Source organism: Scardinius erythrophthalmus, assembly GCF_964197995.2.
Source record: "Scardinius erythrophthalmus genome assembly, chromosome: 17".
NCBI lineage: Eukaryota > Metazoa > Chordata > Actinopteri > Cypriniformes > Leuciscidae > Scardinius > Scardinius erythrophthalmus.
The window spans coordinates 7,833,236-7,849,753 of record NC_138237.1 but is presented as its reverse complement, the minus strand read 5'-3'; the positions used below and the strand labels follow the sequence as shown (position 1 = coordinate 7,849,753).

At 37.1% G+C, this 16,518-nt stretch overlaps 4 protein-coding genes across 4 annotated transcripts in view; 2 read left to right on the top strand and 2 right to left on the bottom strand.

Annotated features, from left to right (window-relative positions):
* Positions 1-88: 88 nt before the first annotated feature.
* LOC308705320 (uncharacterized protein) lies at positions 89-3,123 on the bottom strand. Its single transcript, XM_081390272.1, has 7 exons — positions 2,828-3,123; positions 2,495-2,606; positions 2,077-2,189; positions 1,886-1,985; positions 1,580-1,701; positions 1,240-1,334; positions 89-581 (listed from the first exon to the last, which is right to left on the bottom strand). Exons 1-7 carry the CDS (start codon positions 2,916-2,918, stop codon positions 540-542), a joined length of 675 nt encoding a protein of 224 aa, XP_081246398.1. The 5' UTR covers positions 2,919-3,123; the 3' UTR covers positions 89-539.
* rpl28 (ribosomal protein L28) lies at positions 3,091-7,006 on the top strand. The gene is made up of 5 exons (XM_081390273.1): positions 3,091-3,376; positions 3,861-3,952; positions 6,111-6,234; positions 6,527-6,645; positions 6,866-7,006. Exons 2-5 carry the CDS (start codon positions 3,869-3,871, stop codon positions 6,953-6,955), a joined length of 417 nt encoding a protein of 138 aa, XP_081246399.1. The 5' UTR covers positions 3,091-3,376; positions 3,861-3,868; the 3' UTR covers positions 6,956-7,006.
* A 1,582-nt stretch (positions 7,007-8,588) lies between these two features.
* Positions 8,589-11,200, top strand: LOC308705896 (uncharacterized protein). The gene is made up of 3 exons (XM_081391191.1): positions 8,589-8,919; positions 9,322-9,381; positions 10,504-11,200. Exons 1-3 carry the CDS (start codon positions 8,727-8,729, stop codon positions 10,641-10,643), a joined length of 393 nt encoding a protein of 130 aa, XP_081247317.1. The 5' UTR covers positions 8,589-8,726; the 3' UTR covers positions 10,644-11,200.
* A 610-nt stretch (positions 11,201-11,810) lies between these two features.
* Positions 11,811-16,518, bottom strand: part of col27a1a (collagen, type XXVII, alpha 1a) — a 65,620-nt gene continuing 60,912 nt past the window's right edge. Inside the window, exons 59-61 of the mRNA XM_081390950.1 lie at positions 16,289-16,398; positions 15,971-16,171; positions 11,811-14,612 (exon numbers count right to left, since the gene is read on the bottom strand). Coding sequence (XP_081247076.1) covers positions 14,466-14,612; positions 15,971-16,171; positions 16,289-16,398 — 458 coding nt within the window. The 3' untranslated portion in view covers positions 11,811-14,465. The remainder of the gene's footprint in view (positions 14,613-15,970; positions 16,172-16,288; positions 16,399-16,518) is intronic.

The following is a 16,518-nucleotide window of genomic DNA, read 5'->3' as shown; positions in this document are numbered from 1 at the left end:
TAATCTGTACTTTTGTGCAATATAGCCTGAGAATGTTTTTCTCATTTTTACATTAAAGAAGGACAAACCGACTAACCAAACAGTTGAAAACAGTGTACTTAAAAGCATTTCATCATGTCTTTATTATCTGCATGGCTGTAATATTAGTAGAATTTACATGAATCTCATACAAAACTACAGTATGAAACTCTTCATTCTTTATTTACAGACATATATTATTTTATAGCTGATTTATGACACAAATCAACAAAAGAATGTAAATGTGCAGGAATGTCGAAGCCATTAGTGCAGATGCTCTAGAGTCTCATGCAGGTGAAGCAGGTTCAGATCCAGCCTGTTTGTTTTCCTGATGCAATTCCCCCTTTTTTTTCTTTCACAGTCATTTTATCTTCCCAAATCCTATCAATAAAAAGTGGCAAAAATCCTAAAACAATCCGTGAGAAGTCCATGTAAACATTACATTGAAATATACATGTAAAATGTACAGCAATTTGGGCCCAAAAGTCCCAAGTACAGATTTCCTCAAGTGATTCCATTCCTCATTCTGACATTAGTGTGTGTGTTGGGCTCAAAACCCCCTCCTGTGGACAGAGAACATTATTATTATTTGTTCAGTCCAGCTCTTCCTTGTTCATTATTTACCAGCTTAAAGTCCCAGTAAAGTCAAAATTAAGTATGTGCTCTGAGTTTGTCACACCACAGAAAAATGTGTTATTAGCCACCCAGCCAAATTTGAATGAGAAAAAAAGTTCATGTACTCCCTGTCGAAGGATGCGTTTGTGCTTTTAAGCTATAATATTACTCACAACACAGAGTTACAGAACTCTTAAAGGGATAGTTCACCCAAAAATGAAAATTCTGTCATCATTTACTCACCCTCAAGTTGTTCCCAACCTGTATGAGTTTCTTTCTTCTTTTGAACACAAAAGACGATATTTTGAAGAATGTCTGTAATCAAACAGTTGATGGAGTCAACTCCATAGTGTGGAAAAGAAAAAAAAATCATATGAAAGTCAATGGGGTCCAAAAACTGTTTGATTACAGACATTCTTCAAAATATCTTCTTTTGTGTACATGATGACAGAATTTTCATTTTTTGGGTGAACTATCCCTTTAAGAGTTCTGTAACTCAAAGTTATGGTTGTGAGCAATATTATAGCTTAAAAGCACAAACGCATCCTTCGACAGGGAGTGCATGAACTGCAGCCCTGAATGTGTGTGTATATTTGGTTGAAGTACCAGTGCACTTTTTGCTCTCTGAACTGCAACTTCCAACATGCTCCGGTCGGACAGAATCTGTCGCAGAGTTCCAGAATCCATTTCCAGTAGCATCCCTGCACACATTAATACATATCACATAGTGTGTACAAAAACACTTGCTGCGTCCGAAATTGCATACTGCCTGCCTCATGGGATAGTAAAGTGTCCATTTAAGTAATAGGTCATCCGGGTACTTTTCGCCGACTGCTTTTTGAATATGTATTCGGACATACTACTCTGTATTTCGCATGCTATATAATAGGGAAGTATTCGATTTCGGACGCAGCATCTCTGTATTCAAATGAGCTTAATAACTCACCTGTGATGTCAGCACAGTGGGCGGGGTCTAACTGATGCACAAAACCGAAAAGCGTCTCGCCAATGGATTCCACTTCGTCTCGGTCTGAGCTGTCACTCACGTCTGTCACCTCGTCACCCTGCCTACGCCACAGATAGAGGACATTCTGTTTCTAGCATATTTAAAACTTTCCTGTGATCTTTTAATGCTAATTCTTGCTAGTATATCATTACAATTCAACATTCTGCAATTCATTCAAATTCTAACTCATGATCTGAATTCTGAAATCTGCTCGGCACTGATAATAATAAACCCAAAGGCACCTACTCCTGCAAGGTTTTCAAGGCAATCTTGACCCGTTCCTCGAGGAGCACGTGATCCGACAGCAGCTGAAGCACCGCCTCCTTCTTCTGCTCCAATAACATGCCTGCACAGTTGCCATGGCAATGTTACTATTGTAACAGACTGTAAATTCCCTCATTTGGTGTGTGTTTTTTTTGCAGTGTCAATAAATGTACCGGTTATTTTCTGTGTATGTCCAGTGTTGTAGAGGTCAATGAGGTCATACAGCTGTTCACCCAGCGAGTCGGAGGACACAGACACCGCATCATCAGTGTGAGACACAGGATCACTAGGAAGAGAATAAGACGGAGGTTATGCACTTAGTATGTACTATACATAATATGTGAAAAAGTATGTCATATTAACTTAGAAATGTTCTAAGTAGTTGAATGCTACATTGTTGCCCAGTAAAGTCACAACATTGTATGCTTAGTATAATGTGCTTTGTATCCATCCATTACTGTGCATTTTAATTCAGCTTTTTTAGTGTGTGTGTGTGTGTGTGTGTGTGTGTGTGTGTGTGTGTGTGTGTGTGTGTGTGTGTGTGTAAAATATCTGTTTGTTTTATTGTCAAGTGGCAGTACTGTGTGATACCTGTGGTCAGATGATGTGAGAGCGGTCAGTGCTCTTTCCAGTGCTTTATTCAGCAGAGCTTCATCATACAACATCTGAGCCACAACAGAAACTGGCAACTCCAGTAACATACCTGCATGACATGAGTAAAGTTAAACCACTATATCTGACAGACAGACAGACAGAGGATAGATAGATAGATAGATAGATAGATAGATAGATAGATAGATAGATAGATAGATAGATAGATAGATAGATAGATAGATAGATAGATAGATAGATAGATAGATAGATAGATAGATAGATAGATAGATAGATAGATAGATAGATAGATAGATACTGATTCTCTATCACCTGTAAGTTTAGGTGTCATCTCAGTGTATTTAGGATAAATCAGATCATACAGTTTCTCTCCCAGAGTCTCCTGATCTTCATCATTCTCCATCACTGCTGCATTGGCTGGTTATTTAATCATTCGAATAATAATCTGTTTGGGCTCCGCTCTCATTTACAATGTTTAACTATCCTCAAATAAATAATAACCATCATAATGTATTTGCAGAGCTGGGTTGTTGTTAGAGAACGCATGAAAATGACGAAGAGCACACAGATCGAGTGACGTACTCAAACTGCATCACCCGCGTTTGCGCGCTTGATGTTCATCCGCACTGTCCATCAAACATATAGGTCTGTTTAAAACTTTTTTTTTTAAAGAAAGGTATTTGAAAACGTTCCCTAAAACTTTTCGAAAAGACATCTGAAATATTTGTTTTGTCATTTACTACACTCTGAATCGAATGTAAATGACTAAATTACTAATCCCTCGTATAGGCGTAAGAAACTACGTAAGAACCGCCGGAACTGGAACTCATTCCTTTCCTTCTCTCTTCCTCTGCTGAAAAGGTAACGTGGTCGTCGTGTGTTACTTTTCAAAGCTCGATTAAACGCTATATAGCGCACATTTCAGCATTAAATGTTCATATAAGGACATCGAATATGTTATAAGCTGCTTATGAGCTGTAACATTCGGTGTAGACAAAATAAAGAGGAAGATATTTTATTATAAACTACCGGTGTTGCTTAGCGAGGCCTGCAGTGAGTGAGACAAGCAGCACACCGCTAAACATGTTACATTTCAGCATCGACTGATAACAAATAAAGATATGTTTTTCTCTCTCTCTCTCAAATTGAACGTTATCAGTGTTAAGTATCCTTTTGCAGCGCTGTAGTTTCATAAGAGGGCTGAGTTTTGATAGTTTTACAGGCCCACATTATATGTGTGTATTATTACTAAATGATCTTGTTTTATTGGTTATGTGGTTTTGTAGATAAGCAGTCTTAATTGTAGACTGTTTCTTATTCTCATGTGTTGCCTTGCTTCATTCAGGAGTCACTATGGCATCGTCCCACCTGCAGTGGATGGTCATCAGGAACACCTCCAGTTTCCTTATCAAGAGGAACAAACAGACGTACAGCACTGTAAGTCAGACAGTGCTGATGTGACAGGCCTTTATGGATTGTTCACCCTAAAATGAAAATTCTGTCATTAATTATTCACCCTCATGTTGTTCCAAACCCCAAAATATCAATCTCTAATGTGTGTTCACGAGAGCAGCACAATGCATGCGTGTTGACGCGAGATCAGATGTTGCGTGAACGTGCAGGAGTTTAATATTTTGAAAATGAAGTGGTAAATTGTTTTTTGCATGAGCAAAGCACTCACGTCCCTTCATAAAACTGAGGTTAAACCTGTGGAGTTGCATGGATTACTTTAATGTCTTTACTGCCTTTCTGGGGCTTGAGTGATAGTTGCGTAGACTGCAAATGCAGGGACAGAAAGCTCTCAGATTTCATTAAGAGCATCTTCATTTGTGTTCTGAAGATGAACGAAAGTCTTGCGTGAGGGTAAACGATGTTTGAGGTGAACTAACACTTTAATGGGTTTAGTTTAATTCACACTAAGCTAATATTGTGTTTTCTAGTGTTTTAATGCGACTCAAGAATGGATGCAGGCTTAGAAATTAGTTTAGTTCAGAAAATTAGTTTGTTCGCCCCCGCATCCTTTCATATGTAGATGTAATCTAGTGTATCTGATTTTGCTTCAGGGTTTTCCATCTCTAAAATATCTATCACCTAATATCCTGCGATCCAGAATACCAACTGAACACAAGTAGGAAAACTGAATCGTTTTGACTGCGTAAACGGAAGTGTAATTTACTCGCCTGCCACAAGACTTTCTTTATTGCTTGGGGATGAGGAATGCCATAACCTGTCTATTAGGGCTGGGCAAAAAAATCGATTTTTCGATTAATCGTTTTTTAAAATGTGGTCGATTCAAAATCGATTCTCAAACGCCACGAATCGATTTTTTTCCATATTTATTTATCTATTACCCAAAAGCCAGTATTAGTTTTCCTCCACTGTTCATAGGCTTGCAAACTCCATTTTATAGCTAATGCTGTGAGATTTTATGTTTGTTTTATCTTAATCATAAAATAACCTCAACTAGTGCTGCACAATTAATCATATCGCAATCGCGATGTCAAGCCTACGCAATGACGTGAATGTCCTGTGACACACAGAAAAGACTCGCGCTGATATCGTGCGTGCGCACAAGACAGCCCAGAATACAGTTCTCTTTCGTGCTTGAATGAATAACACACACAATTATGCCAAAATGTCTTTTTGTCGAGTATCTTCATAACATAAGAACAGTCTTATGATGAACGTGAATGATGAGGCGCGTGTGAGATCCGCGTCTCTGTTAGCAGCGGTTGGTCTCTTAAAGGGACAGTACACAGTAGCCACTAATTATCTCTGTCATTAAAGTTAATCAAAGAACAAAGGGAACAGATAAAAACACTCACTGCTCTTGACTAAATAACTTTTGTAACTTTAATAAGGATTAGTCTATATATACTTTAGAATTAATGCATCGCAGACTGTTTGATAACTTTATTCAATTTCTGTAGGCCTATATGTCCTACCTAGACAGATAAAATATATGCAAGTTTTTTTTATGGGTTTATATGAAGATTGTTAACCTGTTTGATCAAGGCATGCGACTGTTCTGACTTGTCCAATTTTCAGCATAAATCTTTCATCTTGCATCAAAATCCTGTCTATTTATTGGATGTTTAATATATAGGTTGGTAGCTCTTAATTTCTTTTTATTAATTAACCACTTCCAAACTTATGTTCACTTTACTTTCTTTTTTATAAATATAGGATTTGTATTAAATATATAGGCTATTCATTGAGTGGAATCGAAATCGAATTTAGAATCAAAATCGAATCGAGAATCGAAATCGAAAATCGAATCGAGAATCGAAATCGAATCGAATTGAGAGCTTGAGAATCGATTTGTAAAATCTGAATCGATACCCAGCCCTACTGTCTATCTTGGAATTGGTGTAATTTTACTGTCTTAAACAGTTTGCACCAAAATACCTTGATAAAATAAATTGATAAGCTTAATTATGCAGTTTAATTATTGGCAATTATTGGTCTCTACTGCTGTCTGTGAATGTCCGAACACTTCTATAGTTGTCTTGCTGAACATTTCCAGTGTTTTTTGTTGTTGTTATACACTTCTAATTCTGATTTCTAATCTTGCATACCCTTCTCTCATGGTCAGGAACCAAATAACCTGAAAGCCAGGAATTCTTTCCGCTTCAATGGCCTCATTCACAAGAAGACTGTCGGCATCGAGCCGGCCGCTGATGGCAAAGGTGTGGTCGTCGTCCTGAAGAAACGTGCAGGTGAGTGAGGCTCCGCTAGTTTAGGACAAAAGCTGATGGACAACAGTGACATTTCTTTCAGGGATCCAACTTTTAAATGTCCAGGAAATAATGAGGTTGCATATTAGAATGGTTCAGATGCTAGTTGTTTGTATAATGCAGTTGCATCAAGACATTTGTTTTGGAGTTAGGTTCTGTAGGTCTCAATGTAATGTGATTTATCTCTGAAATAAAGCATTCATCTGCACTGAATCCTCTTTATAAACATCTTCTGGTGATCTTTTACTAAGCTTATAGGTTGCATGTGTTTCAGGTCAGCGTAAACCTGCCACCTCATACGAGAAGATCACCATCAACAAGAACTCTCGCGCCACCCTCGCCAGCGTGAGGAACATCATCCGCAAAAACAAATACAGGAGAGATCTGCGCATGGTGAGTTCACACGGCCACACAAACGCATGAAGGATTTATCAATTTTACAGTTTACTTAAGTCATTTGTAATTGGACACAATTTGCTTTTGGGAGATAGTTTTAAACTCTTAGTTCGGTGTTTATATGTAATGCACATAGTAGATGCAGTATGCAGACTGAAGTATGGAGTGAATGCACTTCAGCTGTCCGGTAGACTGATGCTCTGTCTGTGTCCTCCAGGCGGCTGTGAGACGCGTGAGCGCCATCCTGAGGAGTCAGAAGCCTGTGGTGGTGAAGAAGAAGCGCGCCAGGGCTCCTAAGAGTTCATAAATAGTTGCATTTACAGCTTCTGACTTAATAAAATGCTTTTGGTCAAACTTTCTTTTCCTGCACGTCTCATTTTTAATTGGTCTACACTGACTGAGTTGAACTTCTCTTTACTTGTGAAGCAAGGTTGGGTATTGTACAGTTTTTTTACAGTCACTTGTGGTCTAACAAGGCATTTCATGAAGAGAAAAGGTGGCTTAAAGTTGTCTTGGTTTACAGGATTGGATTAAGAGCAGGATGTTTCCCATTAAATCAACAATGTCATACTTTAAAATGTCAAGGTAATGAAGCATTAAACCACTGTTTTTCTGACTAGCATTACTTTTTATATATGAATGGTACTATCCTCTAACATTTCTGTTCATCTCAGTTCATGCTACAAAGTTTTCCCATGCATCGCAGTGCCACTTTCCCCCTTGTCTTTACATGGTGTAAATAATCCTGCATGGCCAAATTAAGTATAACATAGATGCACATGCGTCTGAGATGTCCTGTTAGTGGCCTTGTGTTATCCATTTGGCTCTCTCAACTTCAAGTCTGAAAGCCAGTCAACAGAAAACTCAGGTCACCTAAAATGAACATAATTTACTAACCCATTCTAAAGCTGTGTGTACTTGTGCGATTTTTTTTTTATTTACTTAAAGTCCCTCTGTGGTTAAAATCAAGCTTTTAATGTTTATATGTCTTTGTGGTGTTTTCAGTATGCTTTAAGGCAAACCATGTGCCAATTCACATGTCAACACCGTTGTGGAGTATTTTCTCCTTAAAGGCTAACTAAACTCTAAATATACCCTGTATACTAAATGAGGCAAGGGTGTAGAGTTCCATTTAAGCTTTTAAGGCATGAATTTTTTTCCCAAAGAAAAAACGTTTAAATGTAATTTTGGTGATCAAAGATGTTTTAAGGGATACGATTAGTGATTACAGGGGGACTTTAAAATCTTCCCAGCTCTCATATCTCATTTGCTTGGAATAGCAAATGAGTGTTTGTAGTGTTATTTATATACTAATAAAGTATTAATATTGAATTTGCATTTCTTTTTAGATTTTCAGTTTTCATTCGTTTGTTTTAATTATGTGTTTGTCATTTTTATTCTTTTCGATATTTCTACAGCCTATTGCTTGTTTGTTTTACTGTAAGGCAACATTTCTAAATTTTCTGATTTCTTTCAGTTTGTGCTTTTCATTTATCGTTTACATTTTATTTTGCTTGTCTTTACTTCAATTATAACAGTTTGTAATAATTTTATTTAACGATAGCAACACTTGTGAGATGTTTTGGACAGCTCTTTTTTGGGGGGGGGACATTCAGAAGTTCATGTTTTTTGGTTAAACAATTCTTGCTTTAAATCAAACTCTTGCTAACCCGTAACCCCACACACAGTCTGTGGTTCTCGCTGGGTTTCTGTGGTAAAACTGCAGTGCAGCTGGAGTGTTTTATCGTGTTGAACCAGGATAATCTATGAGCGCGTTCATGAGTTCACTTAATGATTGAATTGATCTGGATAAAGTAGAGCTCTCTCCCTCTCTCTCTCTCTCTCTCCCTCTCCCTCTCTCTCTCTCTCTCTCTCTCTCTCTCTCTCTCTCTCTCTCTCTCTCTCTTACTCTTATTAGATTAGTTTCACTGCATTGGATTGTCAGATGAGTGTGTGAGAGCAGTGCGGTCCCTCAGCCAGCAGAAGCTCTACGGGCCGTGTGTGAGCTAGACTACGGCGTGTGTGTGAGTGAAGATGCCGTTGTGAGGACAGCAGGTGTGTGTGTGTGTGTGTTGAGGATGCATCGCTCGAGGGCTCTGCGCTGTGTGTGTATTGGTGTGCTGCTGCTGGCCGTGTGTTGTCGAGCGTTTGAGCTTCAGGACACCATCCACGCACTGATCGAGGAGAACATCCACCTCCACGACCAGCTGGAGAACCTGACGAGAGCCCTGAGAGAGCTGAGGCAGCTCCTGTTCCAGCACAGCGACGGCGGTAACCCTGCAGTTATCACCCTGAGGCCGGTTTCACAGACAGGGCTTAGATTAAGCCAGGATTAGGCCTTAGTTCAAATAAGTAGCTTTTATAGACGTGCCTTAGAAAAAAAAAAGACAAAAAAAGACAAAACAATAGCACTGACATATTTTAAGGTATGTCAGTGCAAGTTGCTTTCAGTTAAAACTGCTCAACCATGCATTTAAGTCTGGGACTAAGCCTTGTCTGTGAACCCTTCATTTATTACACTGAAAATATTGGATTTTGTCTGTCAGATTTGTGTAGCCTAAATATTAAAAAGGGAAAGGTCACCCCAAAATGAACATTTTGTCAGTTAAATGGTGTTAAATGTGATATGTTTGTTTATTTATTTATTTTTTGCTGGATGACAATTTACCTCAGATCACACTCATGAACATGATGAGGAACTTCAGCATCTCTGGGAGGAATGGTCGCAACACAGTGAGTTTCTCACTCATTCATGTCCTGAAATACTTTTAATAACCTGCATTTAAATAAACCAAAAAGTGTTTTGGCCCTGCTTTTGCTGTACGCTGACATGCCCATATCGACTGATTGTGTAATGTCGGAAACAGGACACTGCTCATCAATAATGGCACATGCACTTCATATGATGGGCGGGAATTATTGATTTACAGATAAAAAAGGACAGTGGTTTTAAAAAAATTAAGGCTAAAGATAATCATAGCTAGAGACTAAAACTTTTTTGACAGAAATTAATACTTTTTCAGCAAGAATGCATTAAATGGATCAAAAAGTACAGAAAATACATTTATAATGTTACAAAAGATTTAAACCTTAAATACATGCTGTTCTTTTAACCTTTCTATTCTATTTCTTTCTTATTTCCACACAAATGTGATGCAGCACAACTGTTTTCAACATTGATCATAAAAACACATTTTTCTTGAGCAGCAAATCATCATATTAGAATGATTTCTGAAGGATCATGTGACACTAAAGACTGGAGTAATGATGCTGAAAATTCAGCTTTGTTAAAAAAAAAAAATCAGATCTGTGTAATATTTCCTGTAAGTGTCAGTGAAGCTGCTAGCGCCCCCAGTGGAGACCGAAGGTCAAATCAAGCGCATTACATTATAATGTAGTATCCAGCCCAGTTCTTTTGTAGACTTTATACACATAATAATTTATTCTGGTCTTCTGCTCTCCACAGTAGCTTATAACTATACTTTTATTACATAAAATATTACATAATAAATATTTGCGGTGTCATCAAGTCTAGAAACAGGTGTAATAGAGCAGATTAAGGACTTCCTGCAACATCAGTGTTTAAAAGCATTAGATCTCTTACACTGCAGCTTTAAAACTCAGACTTTAGAGTCGACATGAAACAATACTATTACATAATACTTCCCTGTTATCAATTAGATATCAGTGTTATTTTTAGTATTATTTATATGCTATTTATATTTATAAAGTTTGATTATTATTTTGAATTAGTGTTTTACTCAACAATAACAGTAGGCTACTGTCAGTTCTGCAGTAATTTGTGTGTGTGTGTGTGTTTGTGTGTGTGTGTGTGTGTGTGTGTGTGTGTTGCAGGCGTCACACCTGAGACACACCTGCTGTTGGAGCGCGCTCTGTGTGGACACAACCTCCATGGCTCCGCCCCCTCCAGTTCAGGACACACCCCTTTTATCTTTATCACTTTCATCATTCTTGCACACTTCAACTACATTTGACATCATTCAGAGCAGGTAAAATCTCAATAGTTGACCGATTGACACTTCAGTATTTGTCAATCTTGCTGAAATTGATTGAAAATGGAAGTGATAATCAAATTATTATGAGTAAAGCAACTGAGTAGTTTATCAGGCGTGGTTTATTTTAAATTGATATCCAAGACAATTCAGAACAGCACTAAAACAATTACACATGTGATGACTGTTTTTTCACCCTAGAATAATCTATTCTTGCCAAATAATACTTAAAAAAAAAACAATAAACTTGAAAATGTAATGTGCCCATTGTCACTGTAGCCTACTGTATTTGTTGAATATTCTGAAAGTATTATGGAATCAGAAAACATCTTGAACGCCAAAACTAATAATCTCTTTGTATGAAGGACAAGATGTTTTCTTAATGCAACTCATTTTTAACTCAGATTTCTGCAGTTACTCGTTGAAGCACTGAAATTGAAGTGTTTCTACTGCATTCATATTCATTTGTATTAAAACCTGAGCAATGAACAGCAATTACTGTAAATCAAGATTAAAATGCTAAATAAAGATTTGTATTTAAATAACCTTTTGGTAATGTTGCCTGTTTTTAATAAATGAACAGAAATTATCACTTGTTTTGAAACTTTTTCCTTTCAAGTTCCGTGATCAAATTTTATTTTAGTACACTTTTTGAGTACAATTGAGTATAATCAACGTGGATGATTAAGTCATTTAAACTTAAATTACAGTAAACTGACTTAAAAAAATTAGTTGAATCGTGTATAACATAAAAAAGTTGCAAATTGCTTATTTTAATGTTAAAGCAATGAAAATATTGTCATAACTTATTGATCCTTTTTTTTACAATGCATCGAGATCTACTCATAATTTTTATTTTTAATTATTTATTTTGTTTTCATTTCAACTTTATAATATTTTTGTGTTTTAGTCATTTGTTTTTTTAATTTCTAGGTAACACTTTACAATAAGGTTTCATTTAGCTAACATGAACTAGATTGAACAATACTTGTACTTAAAATATTAATCTTTAATGTTAATTTCAACATTTACTAATCCATTTTTAATATCCAAAGGTATTAGCCTAAATGAAGTGCAACGATTAGAGTTATAATGTCTGTATTGGTTTTTATTAATCAAACAAGAAGTCCAAACGCAGGCATTGGTGTAAGAACATCTTTATTGGGTATGTAAGCATTAATTCCAATTCAGAATCCACATATGTAACCAAGTACGGAAAACTGACACAAAGAACAACACTGAGCGAAACGGAGGACGTGTTCAAAGAGAGAGAGAGAGCTGATTATGAATTTGACAAGAGATGAGTTTTCTAAAACTTGAATTGGAGAGTTGAATTTTCACAAACAGAAACTGCAGAGCGATGAGGTAATCAGAATTCCAACATTCTGACATGGAACGTTCACATGTTTTAAAATTCATCTTAGAACCTTAGAAATAATAGAGAACACAGTCCTGGTACAGTACGACTTAAGATTATTATTATTATTATTATAGACAAAAAAATAAACAGGATAGAAAAATAAAAAACAGATTGAAAAAGCAATATATTGTTCTCTGGAACCCCAAATTTACACATAAAATAAATCTATCAACCGTAAGAGCAGTTGGCATACGGATAATTAAGTTATCTGGAGAGAAACTCTGTCACAACAGAGAATTTGGTTAAAAAGCGCGTTTGTAAATTTAAATAACATTAAATTAGCAAAAGGGACTCACTGTATACATCAAAGCCGGCAGAATTATACACACGGTCCTGAAGAATAAAGGAACAAAAAGCTTCGAAATGCGGTTTCCTTGTTTTAGGGAACGCAACATATCGGTCACGAGATTACGACCATTATTTGCATATGATAATATACACTTTCTGATGCCACATAAAAACGTATAGTTTCTTAAATGTTTTCCCTTAAAGGCATTAGTTGATGTTTGAGCTGGTGAAGTGAAAGTACAAAACTGTTCTGTAACCACAGAGGAAAGCACGAGTTTATCGCGTAATGTATTCAACATGCTGCAAACGCACATACAGATTAAACATGTTTTAAATGACTTTTCTGAGCACCTTTAATAGTACACAATATTCACACTAACATCATAATTCAGAGTAACACGGGCACTAAACAAAAGCATCGACATCTTGAAGATCCACTTTTAAAACAGCTTCAAAATAGCACCATCGTTACCGAGACAAACCTTTAAGGCCCGTTCACACTAAAAACGATAACTATATCGATAACTATAAGCGCGCGCTGCTATGTGTCGTCTGTCGCTTTAAATGATCGCGCTCTTAAGTTAGAATGGATTCTGATTGGCTGTCAATGTTTTTCTCGCTCACCAGCTGAAAACGATTTTTCGACGATTTAATCGTTATCGTCGTTGGTGTGAACGGGCGTTTGATGAGCGAATCTCACGAAACCTGTTAAGAACATGTCCAAGTCATATTTTACCCAGAAATCAAAAGACAGCAATAAACTGCTGATATTTTGAGCTCAGAGTACGTTTTTGTCAAAAAGTTTTTTTTTTGTTCTCTGTTCTCTCCTTGAAACCGAACAGAAAAAAAAGGATAAAAACACATTTTGCATCATCAAATTAAAGTCTTAGGCCCACTTTTTGCATTGTGACAATAATTTTATGACAACTGAACAATTTGTTTTACTCATTGATGTAATGTTTCAGCAATTCAACATTTCTGTAATGATAATCATCAAAGCAAATAATAGCCTACAAATTACAAAAGTAAGTACAGAAAGGTGAATTATTTCCATATGCATTACGGTAAAAAAGATGTCCGTAAAAATGTGCTTGTCACAAAAATGTCACAATGCAAATATTAATAATATGCTCTTTTTCTTTTTGGTTGAAATATGACCCAGATGTGTTCTCATGAGGGATTCACTCTTATTAACTCCTTCGAACAAAACACACCCATTTTCATTGAGAAACGCCCCCTTAAAGTGACAGGCGCACCTCAGGTGGGTCATGTGTGTTGATATGCACAGGTGTGTCTGCAAGTTTGATAGAAGCATACACCTTCACTCGTTAACTGATCCATCACACACACACACACACACACACACACACACACACACACACACACACACACACGCGAACACAAACACAAACACAAACACACACACTTCCCTGTCTGCTGGAGTGTTAAAATGACACGAATGAATGACAACATCCCTGAAAAACCTTCCTTATTGAGATGCACACTTAATATATAATCAATTATCATTTTTTCTCTGTTTTCCTATTGCACTTTAGCATTTCTTTTTTTACATGTGACAAAATTAATATATAAAAGATCAGATAAACAATAAGTGTATATGTACATATAATACCTCTCAATGATCTTAATTCATCTCTTCAATAAACTTGATTCTTATTATAAAAGTACAAGTATTATAATAACTTATTATTATTATTATTAATTTGAAAGAGCAACTAAAAGAAAACGAGCACCAAAGAAACAGGCTGAGAAAGAAGAGAGAAGAAGAAGAGAGAAAGACAGAGACAGAGGGTTTAGCAGTTTCTCCGGCCCCGGATGTCCTGAGTTTTTGTCCCTGCGAGATGATTGGCTTGTTTTTTAGAGGAATCAAATCTGATTGGACATCCATGGCTGGTACGGGCGGGATTTCCTTTAGACTGTGGGAGTCTCTAATGCTGTCACCCAAAGCCCCGCCCACACCACCTCTTTCTGTTTTTGCAGTCCAATCAGTGGCTGAATACTGAAGGGGGCGGGATGTGGGCGGGTCAGTGTGTGTTTGAGGAGCGCACACACACTCACAATCTCACACACACACACTATAGAAAGCACACAGGTCCGACTTCTAGGTGAAAGCGTGATGAGGGCGTTGTCTTCGGTAGGTTGCTAATTCGTTTGACAGGAAGTAAGGTGGGGTCCGACACCCGGAACAGGAAGTCAGCATGTTGCCAGCGCCCGTTCAGTTGCTATGCAATAAAAAACACACAATCAGTGATGCAAAAGTGACTCAAGTTCACGACTAAAGTTCAGTGTTGTTATTGTTAACTTAATGTTATTGTGGACCCTTTTCAGGAGCATCAAGAATCATTTCTCTTTTGTTTCATTTCCCTATTGTTCTCATTTGTAAGTTGCTTTGGATAAAAGCGTCTGCTAAATGAATAAATGTAAATGTAATGTAAATGTCATTTCCACACATGAATCGGCTCCTCTGAGTTCAGATCTTAAATTCAATGAAAGTGTTTGGGATGTGCTGGAGGAGACTTTACAGAGTGCTGGACTCTTGCATTGACAATACAAGATCTTGGCCAAACATGTATGAGCCTCTTGATAAAAATATCATTCTTCATGCTCCTCCCAACCATTATTACACAGTTTGAGTCTGATGAATCTTGACATTGTCATCCTGGAATATGAACATGAAGTGTCTTCCTACATGGTTGTTCAAGAAATGAAAAGCTACACACTCCATCAGTTAGGGTTAGAAGAACTGTTGCCAAACATATAAAATGTAGAAACATAATCACTGCGATAATGATTCAATCATAGACTCTTAAGCATTTGCCTATTTTAATCCAAACAGTGGCTTTTATGGCCGGACAGAGGGAAAAAACACTGAACGCACCTAATAATCATGTGGATTTTGTTTGCATTAATTCAATAAATGCATTATTAAAATTTATTTCAATTTAAAATTTAAATGTATATTATTTTCTGATAATCAGGTAAATTAAATACTTGACAAATGAAAAGTACTTCATATAATTTTTTTTTTTTTTTTTACAATTTTGATCCTGTTGGATTCAGATCAAATGATTTGACTTCATATTTAATTATTCCTATCTATTTATATTTAACAATTGGAGCTTTTAAATCCTAGTTATATTTACAATATTAAGTCTGTACATTTGCATTTGTTTTTTAATTATGTATGTTTTTTTGTGATACTTTGGTAATTTTCTTTGCACATGATGCTGTGGCTGTTTTAAAGGGATAGTTGACTTTAAAATGAAAATTCTGTCATCATATACTCACCCTCATGTTGTTTCAAACCTGTGTGAGTTTCTTTCTTCTGCTGAACAGAAAGGAAGATATTTAGAAGAATGTCAGTAACCAGACAGTTTCTGGGTCTCATTGACTTCCATAGTAGGAAAAAAATATACTATGGAAGTCAATGGGACCCAGAAACTGTCTGGTTACTGACATTCTTCTAAATATCTTCCTTTCTGTTCAGCAGAAGAAAGAAAGTCAACTATTCCTTCAAAGCTAATTGCACGGTTGCTTCCAGCACTCATTAATTTGAGAGATGTCTGAAGGGCACACTGACCCAGCAGGAGTCTGCTAACACGTCCGGCTCCAGCGTCTCCCCGCTCCACGCATGGAAGCGGACAGCGCTCTGGGACGGGGGCAGGGAGGGCGCGTGGCTCCAGATTGTCACGTTCAGGCAGTGGATAGTGATTCGTTGCTCCGCTCCGGCGCTCAGCAGGTGCAGGAAGTTCATCTGGACGCGTCCGACACTGAACTCCAGCTGCGACCAGCCAATAAAACAGCATCATTAACACGACAACTTCTTTTCTAAACATATCCTCCCAAAGATAAGCATTAATGAAATAAAAAACTGATCTGGAAGCGGAATGCTACAGACCTTGGCTGTGGTGATGGGCCTGAGACAGGTGCGTCCACCACCGCTGAAACTGCACATCACTTCTATAGAGTCTGAGGAGCAGCCCAGGTTTGGGTCGATCCAATAAGTGCCTGAAGAAACCAGAACACAAATATTTCAGCAATGTTGAAATATGACAATGGTAAATGCTTAATTATTACAGCTATTTACAGATGCTATTGGTGGTATTTAGCCCAGAATATTCCTTTCAG